Source organism: Erpetoichthys calabaricus, chromosome 4 (assembly GCF_900747795.2).
Source record: "Erpetoichthys calabaricus chromosome 4, fErpCal1.3, whole genome shotgun sequence".
NCBI lineage: Eukaryota > Metazoa > Chordata > Cladistia > Polypteriformes > Polypteridae > Erpetoichthys > Erpetoichthys calabaricus.
The window spans coordinates 46,988,075-47,005,549 of NC_041397.2; the positions used below are offsets into that span (position 1 = coordinate 46,988,075).

Below are 17,475 nucleotides of genomic sequence, written 5' to 3' on the forward strand. Positions count from 1 at the left end.
CAGAAACACAATCCTTGAGCCTCAATAAATGAGATCTGCACGACAGACTCAGCAGGAAAACAAGATAAAGAATTTGAGTAAACTGGGCAAAGCGGGCAAAAGGCAAAGCAAAAGAAAATAAACCATAGACAAGAAACAAAATCAAAATTAAAAAAAAAAAAGAACAGGCAATGAGTCGAAAACCAGGCAAAACTAGAAGAATAAATACAAAAGAAATCAAAATGAAGCAAGGATTTATCCACAGATCAGATAAAGTTCATGGCAAGGTTGATCTTTTTTTGTGCTGGTTGCTAACCGAATCAAGATAACAACCCCGGGAGACTCTGTCCCTAGAAACGAGGCTCGTGACCCTGAGAACAGTACACAATATGACTTCTCTTAAAGGCAACAAATCAATTTCCGGTCTAAATCATGACATCCAGGACACCATCAGAAGAGAAGAATGGGCAATATGGGGTCTAGTCATGAGCAGAGACAAGCAATAATTCAACAACTTCCCACTATAGCTTAACCTGCTAAGATTGTCACCGCCTAATTATACCTGTATATTCTTATTCTGAATGCTACAGTATGTCAATGGAAAATAAGAATGTTACACTTTTATGCCAAGCAGAGGAAAAGTCACAACTGGATGATTGTTTATATAGTGTTAGACATCTTTGTACAGCAAATGCAACTCCTGAATTCAGTGGTACTAGAAAGTTTGTGAGCCTTTCAGAATTTTCTCTATTTCTGCATAAATACAACCTAACTTGTGATCATTTTTTTACATAAGTTCTAAAACTACATAAAAATAATGTGATAAAGCAAAAGGTGAAAAAGATAATACTTGTTAATTTATGGATTGAGGAAAATGATCTAATGTTACATATTTGTGTATTGAAAAGTATGTAGAGTATCTTGTAGAATTATCAGTTCATTTGAAAGGGAAATTAGAGTCAGGAGTTTCAATTAATGGGATGACACTCAGGCATCAATATGGTAGGTTCTGCCCTATTTAAAGAACATAAACCTGGGAATTAACTATCAAAGGCTGATCTTCACCTCAGTTTTATGGAAGTATGCCACACTTTGATCAAAGAAGATTTCTGAGGACCTAAAAAAAGGATGCTGATGCTCACCAGGCTGGAAAGTTTATCAAACTATTTCTAAAGAGAATGATTCCACAGATGCACTGTCGGCCTGATCATGTACAAATGAAAAACTGTATACCACTGTAAAAGCTATGTCAGTATGATGACAATCGAAGATGTCCAACATGCGTCGTTATCCTTATATTAAGCTTGGTCACAGTCATGTCATAGTCATTGCGGAAAGACAAGTTGACAGAAGACAGTGAGAAACAATAGGAAAAAAGAAAAGACTTGTTTACAGTGGCACAGCAACAAGTGCACTCAGACTAAACTCAGGCATGCGCCCACATACATTTCCTCGTATCTACCCTCTATACCTCCTTAACTCACATACCTTTTTTCCCAACTAGCCCCCAAACCACAAAAAATAGCATTCTCCGAGCACTTAATGAAATACAGAAAAACTAATAAGGAACAAAAACAAGCAACACAATTGAGCTGGTACAATAAACAAACCCCTATAAAAGTACAGCAAATGCAGTCATTTAGCAAATTCCAAAGTGTAACTAAACAGAGGAAGAGTATTGAATGAAGAACCTGATGACTTATACTGCTACCATAATGCACTCCCCTCAAACTCATTATAATAGTAAACATGACAAAAGACCCCAAATGAGCCCATATGCACAGAAATGAAGCATATTACCTAGAACCTACAATATCACATGACTAACATAAAATGACTACTTACTATATATGCAGATTGTAAAGCACAAAATTTTACAGCGATCAATCAACCTGGACAAAAACAATCATAAATTTGAACATACAGTAATTTGAAAATGAACAAGTCTAATAATGGACTGAATGGAACTCCTATAGGCAGTAAACCAAGATGAGTGAAAAGATCTACAGTATACAACAAGAAGGTGCTGCTTGTAATGAGACCACATTTAAAACCCAGTGCCAAAGAGAATAAACTGAAAAGTTTGTTAGTTTAGTAAAGTATGTTAAAAGTGTAGCCTGCTGTCTCACATCTTTTTTTTTTTTTTATAACTGGTTAGTCCAGGGTCTTCCTGCACTGTAGCCTACTGTAAAAAGTAAGATATTTTGAGCCTTCATCAGAGAAAGCTGTCATATAAGGCCTGGGCTCAGGCCACAGATGATGTTGTTGGTAGGATGATCCAAAATAAATAAATAAATAAATGGGTATCCTGCTCAAGGATGCCAAGGGCCTTTGGAAAGGAAAGAGCTTCATTTGATTAACCTGGGTAAACCTGGAAAATGGCTATTAAACTGATGTCGATGATGAAATGGATATGACGAATAAGAAACAAGAAAGCTTGAAGATTAATTTACTCTGAGTACTACAAAGCATTGAAAAGAAAAATATAGAAGTGAGTTCATAACACTGACTGAAGTGTTAGTTATCAGTCAATTTCTGAAAGAAATCCAGCTTTTAACAATTATAGATATATTTCAAATTTACCCTTTCCTTTTAAAATACTTGATAAAGTAATCACCATGTAAATTTGGTCTCAACTTAAACATCACAATTCAGACTGAAATTTTATTCTGGCCTCCACACCAGTCCCAGCACAGAAACTACACTAACCACTGTTATAAATGACATAATATCTTCTAATATCTTTTGATGAAGGAAATTCTGCAGTGATTATGTTGTTAAAGTTAAACACATCCTTTGACACTACTGACCCTCTATTCTGTTACACAGGCTGGAAAACTATGCTGAGCTGTCAGACACTGTGCTTGTGTGATTTAGAAACGTGCTGACAGTACCATGTTATTATATATTTTGTCCTGCAGGGCTCAGTACTCAGACCTTTACTGTTTTCACTTTATATGCTTTCATTGGGAACTATCATTAGAAAACAATCATTTTACTCATATACAGACAATATACAGCTATAGCTTTCTCTCAGACCAAACGACATCTGTCCAACAGTGTACGTAATTGTTTCAGTGAGTTAAAAGAAGCACGATAACTATTTGTCTTGGAATACAGGAATTGCAGAATTATTATTTAATGAGAGAATAATACAGACCATAACAATATTCTGTCACATTCTAACTCAGTTGGCTTAAATATAAGATTTATGGAATACGCTATCAACTTAGGCCTCATTCTTGAAACCAGTATATCTTTTAAAACACACGTTACAAAACTATCAGAACCTGTTTTTCAAGCTTAAAAATTTTGGAAATTTAAGATGGTTTCTAAATATGTAAGATACTGAGAAATGATTGCATGCATTTATTTATAGCAGGATTAACAACCACAATGTGTTACTCACAGGTTGTTCAAACAGTTGTATATGTATTTTTTTTTGTTTAATTCAAGAACCATCACAAGAACTAGAACATATAACCACACATTTTCAGTTCTTATATCTTTACACTGGCTGCCAATTAAATTTAGAGCAAATTTCAAAATCCTCAGCTTTTAATATGATGCCTTAAATGGCCAAAGTCCTGCTTACCCATTTGAACTTATACAGTAATTATTTGAAAGTACTATTTACATTACAGAACATGCATTAACCACTCAAGATGCTAGTGTACTAAAGATTCTAAGGATAAACCAAATAATAATGAGAGGCTGACCTTCTAGCCACAGGGACCCAACACTGTGGAATAACATGCCTGTTTATATAAGAGATGCCCCTAAGTTCTCATCTGTTAAATCCAGGCTGAAAACACTACTTCAATCAAACATGATATTAATCCACACTTATTAGAGCTGCTTATTAGCTCTGCATATTGCATCTCCACCTGTTAATTATTTGTACAAGAACATGAGTAGTACAATAATTATAAACTATCACTAAGCCTCTTCTCTGTTCTTCTTATCAATATCATTCTGTACCACTCAGTGCTATTATTCTACTTCCAAACTTCTGCTTTGCTGGTTAAAAGACATCTGAGATACTGGGATCCTTAGAATCAATTGCTGGAAGGAGTCTGTCATCTTATTAGATGGCCCAGCACAGACTTTCCATAGAATGCCCCAGGTCTCCAGGACTGTGAATGTGTCTGACTTTATCTTTTGTCACGGTCTGTTGCAACTGAGCATGGAAGAGATTTATTTTTTATTTGGATGCTGCTGACTGGAGTTTGTTTTCTTCTCTTACGTTGTCAACTGGCAACAGTTCAACAATAACGTCAGAAGACAAATATTGTTAAGCTTCTGTTATACCAATCCGTTTGGATCTGCTCTGCCTTACCGCATCTTTCAATAAATCGGAGTCTTTTTGTGTATGCATTATGTAATTGTTAATCGGTCAAGTTTATAACTCCATTCACCAGTGAACTTGTATAGCACTGTGTCCCTGAACTTGGTGAAAAGCGCTATACAAAAATAAACCAACTTCAACTCAACTGATGTTACCATTTATGAATTTGTTTTGTTGCTTTTGAAGGAAGAAACAATCATTAACATTACCAACTCAATAAATAAAACAATAAAAAGATGAGAAAGTATCAGCATCTGACAGTTGGTGCACAATTACTGATTATCACTAGAAACAAAAAAAAAAAACACTTGGCAATCCAGAGATTAAATAAGTACAAATATTTTTATTTTTATAACCAACCAATGGTTAGTCATGAGATATGCACAGTTGTACACATGAAAACATCATTTTTGTGAATGCTCACTGAAAAAAAATGTTGGAGTGCAAGTTGTTTTTCATTTATTTTTTTTTTGCTTTCAAAAACTATACCAAAAGCACAATGTAATGACACTTCCTTTTACATTCTACTCAAGCAAATTATAATGTAACCATTCTACTCACACTCATAGTGATAATCTTGCTGTAGGAATCTTTAAACAATTTTCTGAGGTTTCCCATTATAAGTATGCAGTGTTCAAGGGAGTTTTAAACCAAGGCTTGAGCACTCTCATACTAATGCAGTTTTTAATTAGTTTTCTGTACAATACCTGGCTGTTCGCCCCACTCTGTGAATGTAAGTACTAGCATCCTCTGGACAATCAAACTGAAGAACCCAGTTTACTGCAGGGAAATCTGTGCAAAAACAAAATAAGGAAATACTGTCGTTTAGCTCAAGGTCATATTTTAAAGGAAACAGTATGTGAATTAGACAGCAGAATCTTGTTACATTTACATTATACAAAATGTTGATTATTGACAGATTTTTCCCAGTATTATCAGAAAATGAAAGAAAGGTCCAAATATTTTACAACAGCTTTTGGCAGAAACTGAATGGAAAAATGAGATACCATTCATAAATTAAGTTTCAAGGATAAAACCTCCCATTGCACTGCATTTTTGACAAAAGTTAAAATAAAATGGAAGAACTATGATTTTACTAGACAGGAGTATGTTTTGTGACTTATTTCTCTTTTTGGACATATAAAGACAGACTAACAAGCACTTATGTACTGATTTATTTATCACAATTTCCACTATTTATTATTAGTTATTTATAACAATTAATTCAGTTGAGAAATACTGAATTATAGTATTGATATGCAGTTTGCCAAGGAATCTGGAATCTGGTTTTCGCTCTAAAGCGCACTATGGTTTTCCTTATTTCACACAGTTTTCATCTTACAATCAGCTAAACAGTTACACATTTTATTCACATCCTTACCCTAAGGAATCTATGCAAGGCCACAAAGTTGGCCTACTGTTTTGTAGCCAAGATGTAGTGCACATTGCTCCAATTGAATCTGAGGTTTGACTATGAGCAAGGAGGAGTAAAACTCATCCACAAAGTAGCCATTATTGATACACCCTTATTTCCTTCTTGTGTATTTCAGTTGTGTCCAACAAATGTTCTGACAGTTTGAGTCAACTCATCTCCAAAGTGGTGATTATCTGATTTCAAAACATCTCTTCACCCAAGGGTAGATAACATATGGTCTTGTATCAGTGATTACTGAATTCCACTGATATACAGGGTGTCCCAAAAGCCACTACAGTATTCCCTCGCTACTTCGCGGTTCACTTTTCGCGGATTCACGACTTCGCGGGTTTTTAAATACAAGTGATTGCCCGCCTATCGCGGAAGTTATGTTCCAGACCCATCAGCAACAGGAGAAAATCTGCGATATAGAAAGACCATATAAATAAACATTTTTATAGTTTAAGCCTTAAAATACCCATCCCACATGCTTTAAACACATGTAAACTTATAAAACACACTTTGTTAACACATATGATATGTGGATGTCGGGCTAAGGATATGAGTAACATCTCACTATTATAAAATATTTTAACTTCACGCAAGACAAGACAGTGAGACAGGAAAATAGGTGATGTACACCTAAAAGCCTGATTGTACAGGCTTTTAAATTATTGACACGCAGAGCGACAAGCAGCACAAAGCCAGCACAAAGTCCACTTCTCCTTAGCGTTCATTCACCTCCCCACCCCCTTGACAATGTGAAGTGGCAGGAGCGTACTGCGCCTCCGGGGGCGGGGGTTTGAGCGAACGTGCGTTCAGCCCTCACACACCCCCACTCCTCCTCCTACTTCCGAACACGCAGAGCGACAAGCAGGCATTTTGGCAGAAGCAGCACAAAGTCCATTTCTGCTCTGCTGAGAGTTCAGCTGCCCCCCTTCACAAAGCGAGTGCAGACACATTGACATCTGATCGCTGCATGCAGTGTGCAGTGTTGGTCTGCGGTGTGAGAAAGGTTTATAAGAGTGTGGGAAGGGTTTATAAAGCCTTAAAATATGTATAAATAATAAAATAAATATAGGTCGCTACTTCACCGCGATAGGTGAGGGATTACTGTATACACTTCCTTTTCTCTACCGTACACCTTCTGACTTTTTTTTGTGGGGCTATATCAAAAGCAAAGTGTATGCCATTATGCCCCGTAACCTGTCACAGCTTGTGGAAAGAATCGGCATGGCCTGCTGAGAGGTTGAGGGAGAGATGCTTGCGTCCGAAGGTGGCTGAAAGTTGTCAAAAATGGAGGCACTCATGTGGAGGTATACATCTAGTCTTCAAGGCATTGGAACATGATGGCAAGCCTAGCAAGTAAAACTGCAACAACTCCTTTGTTGATGCTAGAAATATTAATAAACTCAGTTTCTTGTGTAATTTTTAGGAATTTATTAAAAGTGTATAGTGACTTTTGGGACAGCCTGTACATATCAGTGACCTTACTTTTGAACATTGTGTTTGTTATGAATATGACAAGCACTTAAATACAGAAAAAAAGGCCTTAGATAAATTGATTTGTACAGTACAAAGTGAAGCAGTGTGAAAAAATTACTGTAAAAAAAACAAAGTTGGGAGTACAACATTCCAAAACAAGAAGTAAATCATGCTAAAACATAGTAGTTATAAATAGCATTAGAGTATACTTTTGCACTAAACACATCTTGGACAGGTTGACCAGCTAGTATTAATATAATTCAACAATTCAGACAAGCATGCAAATTTGTAAATGCAAATGAGATTACTTAAAAACCCACAAATGTGTTTCTTCTCAAGATCCTCAAGGGATATTGGCATTGCAGTTCCTTACCTAGTGTGTGGGTTCCACCCAGACACATATGAAGCTTTATACAAACATTATAAAGACACACCATGTTTAATAGCTCTAAAGTGCAAGGTTTAAATCCAGACCCATGGGTTTTTCCTCTGGGTATTCTGGTTTTCCTCTTATTTCCAAAATATATGTAAGTTAAACAAACTGATGACTCGAAATTGGCTACATAATTGGTAGTAATTATTTTATGTGTGAAAGCCTACCCCTGCAATGGACAGATAATCCAGTTCAGAACCTCTGGAGCTAGAGCCTAAATGGGTTTGATAACTGATGGATTTTTCCTTTAAAAATGTAGAAAGCCTCACATGTACTGTATGTAGCTAGTAATATGGAGAATGGGAAAGACATCCATTCTCTGAAATCTTCACCAGGAAAAGATGGTAACATTAACTAGAATGGTAATATTAACTTGACTTTTAGTATACATTGGCCAAAGGGATGAAGTAAGAAACGTTCATTACTGTCTGCACATTTAATTAATTACCTTACTAGTACACCACACCCACTGTTTTAGCGGGAGGGGTTTTACTTTAAATATACCATAGAAAGGTAATGATTTTTTGTTCTTAAGTTGCTTTACTTAATATACATGTCGTGTACCTACTATCAAGTAAATACATTTTAGTTTTAAGTCTTTTTCCTAAACATAACACAAATTTATCCATTTTAACAAAATTTCAAAAAGATGTTAACAAAATTAGCAAAAGGATTTTTAATGCTTGTTATTTCCTGTAACAGAACATAAACTAAGCACTTTAAAACTGTCTCATAAGATTGAATTGTTGCCTTACCACTGAAATTAGTGATTAGCCTGCCAGTAATCACCCGCTCAATAATTCATTGGGGGGGCTGGAGATTAGGGAGTAAAAGGCATTGTAGCATTCAGTCTTGAAGTGAATTTAATTTAGTAAATCACTGTGAATTTTCACAGAGGGCAACTTGGAAACAATCTTGTAATTAGTTGAACTGTGATTCACTTAAGGCGACATGCTCCAGCATCAGAATTGTGAGATTTTTTAACAACTGCAGTCATTAAATGTGACATACCTTCTACTTAAAACTCACCACAAGTTATTTCAACACGTAAATTTGATACTGCCTTTAGGCAATAACATGATGTCTCAATTCTCAACTCCTTTTATCAATTTAATGTAAAATGCAAAGTGAACAGCAGTCTGACTTCCTATGTATTGTAATAAACTAGAAAATGTAATCATTGCTTAACATTCTAAATACATCTGAGAACTTAGTTAATAAACTAGAAAATGTATACATTGCTTATCATTCCAATGAACTAGAAGACTTATTTAGTCATTTTGAAAGTTGAAGAATTTCAAATTTTTGTTTGCTTCATTAAACAGAAATTACATTAGAGTCAAATTGAAAAATAATAATAATGATAAAATGCAATTGCATTCCATCAGTACAGTATCATTAGTGCAGTACATAAAATATATGTTGTGAAATAGTACGGCCCAGACACAGACAGGCAGACTCATTTACAGCGATCACCCCACGTTTATTTACACTATTATATACAATCCTAAGTGCACCGCCATCAAACCCCTACAGTCTCCCAAAGTCCAGGCTTTTCCAACAGCCGTCTCTCTCAGTCCCGGCTTCTTCCACAGCCATCACTCTTTCTCTGTCTTTCTCACTCACACTCCAGGCCTCTCCTCGCTGCCTCCTCTCCGACCTCGTCCACCTCCTCACCCGACTCCAGCCTTGATTGAAGGGAGGCGGCCCCTTAAATAGGCAGGCGGCTGATGACCACACCCGGCCACCTGCCACAATGTATTGGACTCCATGACATAATTTAATAGAATGATATTCAAAACATGTGACACCATTTCAAGCTTCGAACATTGTGGAAAATTAATTTGTATTATGTGTTGATTGGAGAATAAAATGCTCAAATCAGAAATGAACAATGTGCAAGTAGTGACGTTTTTCTCTACCCCCAGAAAAGACCCAAATGAATGTGATTTAATTATCTATTTTAAAAACTTTGCCATTTTTATGAGTTTGCTTTTGCTTTAATTCAATTAAAACTTGTATTTTTGTTGAAATGAAAAAAATCTTATTATTTAATCCTTTATTGGCATTATTACTGTATTATTTATTTGTTGATTATTTATTTATATAAGAGGTAAACGAAGAGGTAAGTGAAAAAGTGCTACACATGGCCAAAGAAACTTCAATTATAAATGCAAGATGGAAGAGACTGTCCTATAAGAAGCTACTTCAAAAAAGGATTTAGAGGTTTACTTTGACATCGTGTTTTCATCATCTAAGCAATGTGCAAAATCTATTAAAAAGGCAAATAAAATGTTAGGATATACTGGAAAAAAAAAACAATTTATTATAAATTTATGGCCGATATGCTTGGAGTATGTAATGCACTATTAAGGTCACAAGTGGTGTTTTATGTGCAGCTCTGCTCACCACGCTATAATAAAGACATAGCTGCACTTAAAGCTGTATAGAGGAGTGCAAACATGTGCATTCCAAGAATTAAGGATATGGCCTACTCCGAAATAAACCTGTTTAGTCTTCAAAAAACTGAGTGTGAGAAGACCTAATCCAGGTCCTGAAAATCCTCAAAGGCACTGATAAACCAAGTAGATCCAGCAAAATGCTTTCAGCTTACTAGTGAACCATATACTCAAGGGCACCAGTGGAAATTAAGGGGAAGTGCATTTAAGACTTGAAGCCAGAAAGCATTTCTTTAAACAAAGAGTTGTGGGGATCTGAAACAAACTACCAAGACATGTAGTTGATTCACAACCTTTAAGAGGTGTTTAGCTGAGCTATTGGTACAGTTTATTTGTTAGCTAAACAAACAAGATAGATAGAATGAATGTCTGCTTCTCATTTGTCAGATTTCTTTTGTTCTTATTAGCATGTTAAACTGCTCTGAGCAAAAAAAAAAAAAAAAAAAAAATTATGAAAATGTAACCCTGAAATCACTATTTTTCAAAGTTACCATGACTTCAGTACTTGGAATTTTATTTAAGCATGCTGTTAGCAACATGGCTCATTGCCAAAACATTTATTGACTAAATTAAAATAGGCATTAAATAGCTTTTTGTAAATATATGTGTGTTTTACATTCCTGCAATTTAAAACTATGCTAATATGACATTAAGGAGCACAAATAAAACACCCTCTTAAATTCTATTTAATTATTTTAACATTATAGGACATAACTTTTATCACACTTACCAAGACCTCTGGCTGCTATGTCAGTAGCAAACAGCACAGCAGCTTTTTTCCGGACAAAATCATTGTACACTTCCATTCTTTTAAGCTGCAGCTGTTTTCCATGTAATGCAAGAACTGATATTCCAGGACGGAGACGACAAAATGCACGAAACAGGTACTGCACCTTATAGCCAAATTGAAAAGAAACAAAATTATACTGTGCTGACAGATGTCAAATAATTCACTGTTCCTTTAATTTAAGGAAGCAACTGGAATTTAGGGCCAATATGATGCTACAATGGATTGTGCTTCAAGGATCCAGAATCCTGTGTTTGAATCCCAGGTCTAGTTGCTGTATGTATGGATTTCCTAAGTTTATAGGTTTATAGGGTCCTCCAAGCATCTGAGTAGATATTCTTCATGCACTCCGGTTTCACTATTATATCCCAAAGACATGTATGTTACATTAATTTAATCCTAAACTGGCTCAGTAAGAAAGCTTGTGTATGAACTGCAATAGACTGGCACCTCATTCAGGTTTCATTCCAACCCTGAAGTCTGAACTGATTCTGCTGGAAAATTCTAAAGCAATGCACAACCCACCATTGGATGAAGCATGTTTAAGAAAGTTATGATGGTATTAGTAATATAATTATACACTAAAATTATTATATGTATATTCATAAATGCATAAACAATTAAAAAATATTAAAATTAAATTTATTCCAGTTCATAAAACTATATCAAATTATTCGAGTCTTTCTGTTAATTTTAATCAGGTTTTTAATGGTTAATTAACTTTAGTGTTAAATGTGGAATTTAAGCCTTTCTCATTAGAAAAAAATCATTCCAGTTAAAGTTTCTGTTAAATGAGTTTGTCTTAACCAGAAACAATTACTTTTTAGCTTATATTGAACTATTAAAATACAACTACTAAATGAATACTATTAAAACATGTTTATTAATATCTGAAACCAATTGTGACTGAACAACATTCTTCACAATTTTAAAGAAAATGCAACACATCAGCTCTGCTCTGTATAGATGGAGAAGTGCAGTATAATCTCAAAATTCCCTTTTCTGCTTTTTGATTAAATTACGAGGAGTCATGCTGTCTTTGTGATCTCCTATAACAAATTATGAATTACTAACCAATCACTGTTTTTTTTTTTTAACTACAAAATTACACACATAAAATAACAATGCATAAAGTTGGTAACTGATGAGGGTGACCGATTTAAGAATGAAGGTCTGTTTCTACAGACTATAAAATAAAGAAGTATTGCCCCCTTTTGACTTGGTATGGAAAGTGAGACTTTCACACTACTGCAAATTTAACATCAATCCCACTCTCAACCAAAATATAGTTGCTTTTCTGTGGAACTGCAAAAATGGGACTCTCTTAAGATGCAGGGCACTCCCAACACATTTTCTTTCTGTCTGGTAAGGGAATATTAGTCAGAATTGGATGACTTTCTGACAAGTAAATCACGGTCAGTTATCAGGTGCCTGATCTTGGTCCTGCAAGCAGAAAGAGGGACAATAACTCACCTTTGCAAATCTTGATGGGCAAATCTATGCAGTAATTACGATCTACAATGTTGAACATATATGCTCCCATAATCCCAGTGGTACATGTGACACCTGACTATTGTTTATCTGAGTGTAAGCACCAGATTGCTTGCTGTCTATGATTACTCTCTTTAAGAAACTCCCTATTACACGGCATGGTCCTCAACAAAGGGCTTGTGTACCCCCCTTTCCACAAGAGGAAATCTAGTAACAGATCTCTCAAGCAGAAAATATTTTTTTGGAACAAATAGTTAACTAGTCGGCGGCACGGTGGCGCAGTGGGTAGCGCTGCTGCCTCGCAGTTGGGAGACCTGGGGACCTGGGTTCGCTTCCCGGGTCCTCCCTGCATGGAGTTTGCATGTTCTCCCCGTGTCTGCGTGGGTTTCCTCCGGGCGCTCCGGTTTCCTCCCACAGTCCAAAGACATGCTGGTTAGGTGAATTGGTGATTCTAAATTGGCCCTAGTGTGTGCATGGTGTGTGGGTGTGTTTGTGTGTGTCCTGCGGTGGGTTGGCACCCTGCCCGGGATTGGTTCCTGTCTTGTGCCCTGTGTTGGCTGGGATTGGCTCCAGCAGACCCCCGTGACCCTGTGTTCGGATTCAGCGGGTTGGAAAATGGATGGATGGATAGTTAACTACTCACTAACCTCCAGAAGTAAAGGATCACCATATGAGACATTAAAGGACTGTAATTGCAGTACAGAGGGACAATCCAAGATCTGACAGAGTCAGGAGAATTAGACAACAGAACACAAAGCGCATTCTTCTTCCATGTTTATTACTGAAATTTCTCTAGGGCCAAGAATAATGTAGGACAAAGCAGACCTCTAGTTCTTGGAACAGGAGGAACAGGACAAAGACTAATTACATTATCATTACTGCTCCATACTTGTGGTTTCAAGATTAATAAAGCATGCAACAATGTAACTAGGGTACAAGTCAGTGAATGTATTAGCATGTACATTTATCCTAACTGCTGTAATCTATGTATGTGTCAAGTATATCTTTACCTGTTAAAACATTTTTCTTTCTTCAGATTTAATAGGAAAACCAAGATTATGAAATCAGAAGCTTCTCTATTTAAACTTGGAACTGCATGCCATAAGATCACACAGTGTCTTCAGGCGGTCTACGTGACATGACACACACAGGCTCAAAGAGAAAGAATGGTGTGCTACATTAAAAATAAACATACAACTGAGAAACAACACAAAACTTAATATGCCATCATATTACTGGCTAACAGATCAGAAACTGTACCATTTTAAAAAGCAGATCTGAATGAATATTTTCCAAGTTGATTCATTAGATAAGAGCTACTGTATGTAGCATTTTACCACATGAATTGAAGTTAATGAATCACAGATCATCTCTCTCATAACACAGGCCCTGACACTGTATGTGGAGCTTTCCTTTATTCTGAACTGATTTTGTCTTCATACTCCTTCATATCCTCCCATATTCCAAAGATGTGCATGGAATGTTGACTGGTCATGTATGACTGACTGTGGACATGTGAATAAGCGTGCTCTGTCCAGGGAGGTTTCAGCCCTCATTCCCGGCTCTGATGAGACAGATTCCAGACTGCAACAATCTTCTATTGTAATAAGGGAGTTTGGAAAAATGATTGAATGAATGACTCACCTCCTTGCAGCTTGCAAAAAAAACAATTATCTTCTTGTTAGTGTGATTTTTCACAAAGGAGAACAGCATGTTGACTTTCTGGCTTAGATCACAAACAACATAGCTCTGTTCTAGTGTTGCAGGAGTGCTAAGAACAAAAAGACAACATTTTGTGAGTGTATATTACTGACGAAAATCTAAGCACCAAAATGCAGAATTTATTTACATCCGAAATCTGCTCAGCTGCAAATAATATCACTTATTTCACTTGTCAAGTTACAAAGCAGTACTGAAATGTTCTCTAGCTTCAGTGTATTTAGTTACATAATAATTGAATGAGATTTTATTCATCAATTGTCTGCAGCAGCTACTTTCTATTCATACATTTAAAAAGAATACTATCAGTCAAATTCAGAAACCAGTCAACTAAAAATTCCAAACAAAGCTAGTCAATTACTTTAGGGCGCATTTTTTCAGAGATTAAGAAATAGAATTGTCTAGATATTCATTGGTTGAAGAAAGCAAAAGAAAAAATGAAACCTCAGTGACAGTAAGAAATTCACTGAAGATTAAAGGACACATTTGTTTTGCCTCAGATTTTATTTCAGCCTATCTAATTTATGTAGAAATACAGTATTATCGGGAAAAACAGCTGAACCCAAGGGTGAAGTGGTCTTTCTGGAAACTATAGCAACTACAGAAGTAAAATCCAACTAGAACTTGAAACTTGGAAGCAAATGTGAGAGGGGGATATGCTGTTTAAGGTTAGAATCAAAAATTATTATCCATTTTATATCTCATTTTATGCAAACAACTATGGCTATATGGTACAAAATAGAGAACAAATAAGACAGAATACAAAAATATACAGTTAATTTTAACCTTTATATCTACTTAATGAGAAAAGGCATAATGCAACTACACCCAAAAACTGTTATTCATTTAACAGAATATCAATAAAGCAAACAATCCAACTGCAATACTTTTGTCGAGAAACGTGTCCTGTCAAGTGAATTTATGCTTCTGCAAACTCACAAATTAATAAAATTGTAAATTTTAACATTACATGACACACAAGTAGCAGCTATGTACAAGTAAATTCCCACTTTGTTTTTTAAAAGGATGCTTAGTTTCAAAACATAAGGATACAGATTTTTCCCAGCTCTGTGCAAGCTTGAGAAAACGCAGATAAAGAAAATAAAAAACAGTAAGCTTGTTTAAATTGTAAAAAATGATCACATAAGCTAGTTTTTTCCAGTTAGATAGAAATGAAAATTAAACAACTTTTTATTTTTCATTTTCCTGTGATATAGTGTACATTCTAAAAGACAGAACCAAACAGGGCTTACAGTATCCATCCCCACATTTGCTGAACCATGTTACTGTAATGCACATCTTATAAATGCTTTCTTACAAGTAATTTTCTCACTGCAGTGTTTAAAAGAGCAATGGATGTAAAATGACAAAATATTCCTCTACATATGCTTACTTCCCTCAAGTGAAAAAAATTGAAAGTGAAAATATTACACATCTTATTTCCTATACAAATTACTGCAATTAATATAAAACTATCCTTAAGAAAAACAACATGCAAGTAAAATCACAATGCCAGAGTACAATGATTTAACCAAAGAATTAATGGAATAAAAAAGGCCCCAAATCTTGAGCAAATATTGAACAATGTTGTTTCTTTCTAACCTTATCACCCCCATGTTAATGCACATTTTGTAGGAATGATCTTATGCTATGATGGACCTTATAATTATCCTATGAACACAGAAATGCTCATACATGAATGTTTTAATGCCTACAGTGTTTGTAAAGGCCTTCTCACAGAGGATGAATGAAACTAGAACAAATGACTGAAAATTACAAACAATACAAGAAAAGAACTGATGTTCTCAGCCCATGACTTTCTCATTATTTACAACACAAGTACATACACTGTGTGAATTTACCAAATAAATGTTATTGTGTCTTGCATGTATGTTGATTATTCACATTTTTGCTAATTCCAACATGAAGTGACATTCATGTGCATTCAAGGACTTAATGAACTGATTTAAAAAGTTGAGCCACTTTACATTATACAATTTTCAAGAGTTTTTTTTTTTTTTTTACTGTTGTGACTGTGCTGCATTTGAAAATTTTTAAAAGCTTAAAGCTAAATAAATGGGCTGAACTGAAAATTCACAAATGCCTTTCAGATTTCTGATTTGGTAACTGCACGAAGTGTTATATACCTAAAAGAAAAACTATCTGCAAAAAAATCTTGTGTAAACTGCATAATACATGGTAAACTGAAGTAAAATAATAAATTTAATTTGGACACACCATGTACTAGCAGTACATATGAAACAAATTCTGAATAAAGAGCATGACATATACATTTCATGAATATTACAATGTACCAAACTACCAAATATTCATAAGAGTTATATGTAGATGGCAAAAGAAAAAAAAAAATACACACACACAAATGACAGTAAGTTTATTGAAAAGTTCTTGGGTGCTCTACTATACCATACTCCAAAAATAACATGCCAAGTTACAGGAAATCCTGACAAACACTATTGTCCATCTAGTCAGTCACTTGTTTTCTCAGGTGACTTTTTTCTAATATAGTACAAGGATTAAAGATGATATGAATAAAAGGTTGGGATCAATGGACATTTTTTATCTATAAAAACATTCATAATGTAGTAAATAGATGGCAATGTTTTATTGAGGCAAGAAATTTTCTTTGCAAGTTCATATTTAGTGATAACGTAAGCTAAAGTGAGTTGAAGGTATATGCCACAAATAACATCTTTAAAGGAACATGCTCACTGTGTTTGTGTGTCTGCTCTAAAGCTGCAGATTCAAAATTAACCTGCACGGTTTAATTTTCATGATGTTCTATTATGGCACACAGACAATAAGTTGCCCCCATTTTTATTAGACTTTGCTCTTTTACTTCCATAACATGTTTTAAAAAGTAGGCAATCTGCAATTAACAGTCTCTTCATGTGTGAATGACATGAAACATGTTGCTTTTTTGGAAACTGAAATTGACTTAGAAACCAGTGATCGCCATCTCTAAATACATGCTGTCTTCTAACAATACTAAAGCAGCTATGGTAGTTGGAAGAGTTTGGTCATTCCGTACACCATTATATTGCTACAGAAGAATTATAATCAAGTGAATTAAATCTGTAAACAATATGCAATTAATTTTAATTAATCAATTAATTTGCTGTTGTCACGGATGCGAATATGAAAAAGAAAAGTAAACGACACAGAAACAGCAACACTGCTTTGACGCTGGGTGCCACCAGTTTGCAAAACCGAGCAGAAATGTGCATATACAATGTGAGGAGCTACTGTGAAAATGTGTGTGGCTTTACAACAGGTTTGGTTTTTATACATCTTGAAGTGAGCATGGAAACAGGTGTACATAGCATTTTTGTGCGTACG

At 35.3% G+C, this 17,475-nt stretch overlaps 1 protein-coding gene across 1 annotated transcript in view; it reads right to left on the reverse strand.

Moving 5' to 3' along the window:
• ddx10 (DEAD (Asp-Glu-Ala-Asp) box polypeptide 10) overlaps positions 1-17,475 on the reverse strand; it is a 459,716-nt gene that overhangs the window by 397,086 nt on the left and 45,155 nt on the right. The window contains 3 exon segments of the mRNA XM_028799405.2: positions 5,035-5,119; positions 10,849-11,011; positions 14,041-14,167. Coding sequence (XP_028655238.2) covers positions 5,035-5,119; positions 10,849-11,011; positions 14,041-14,167 — 375 coding nt within the window.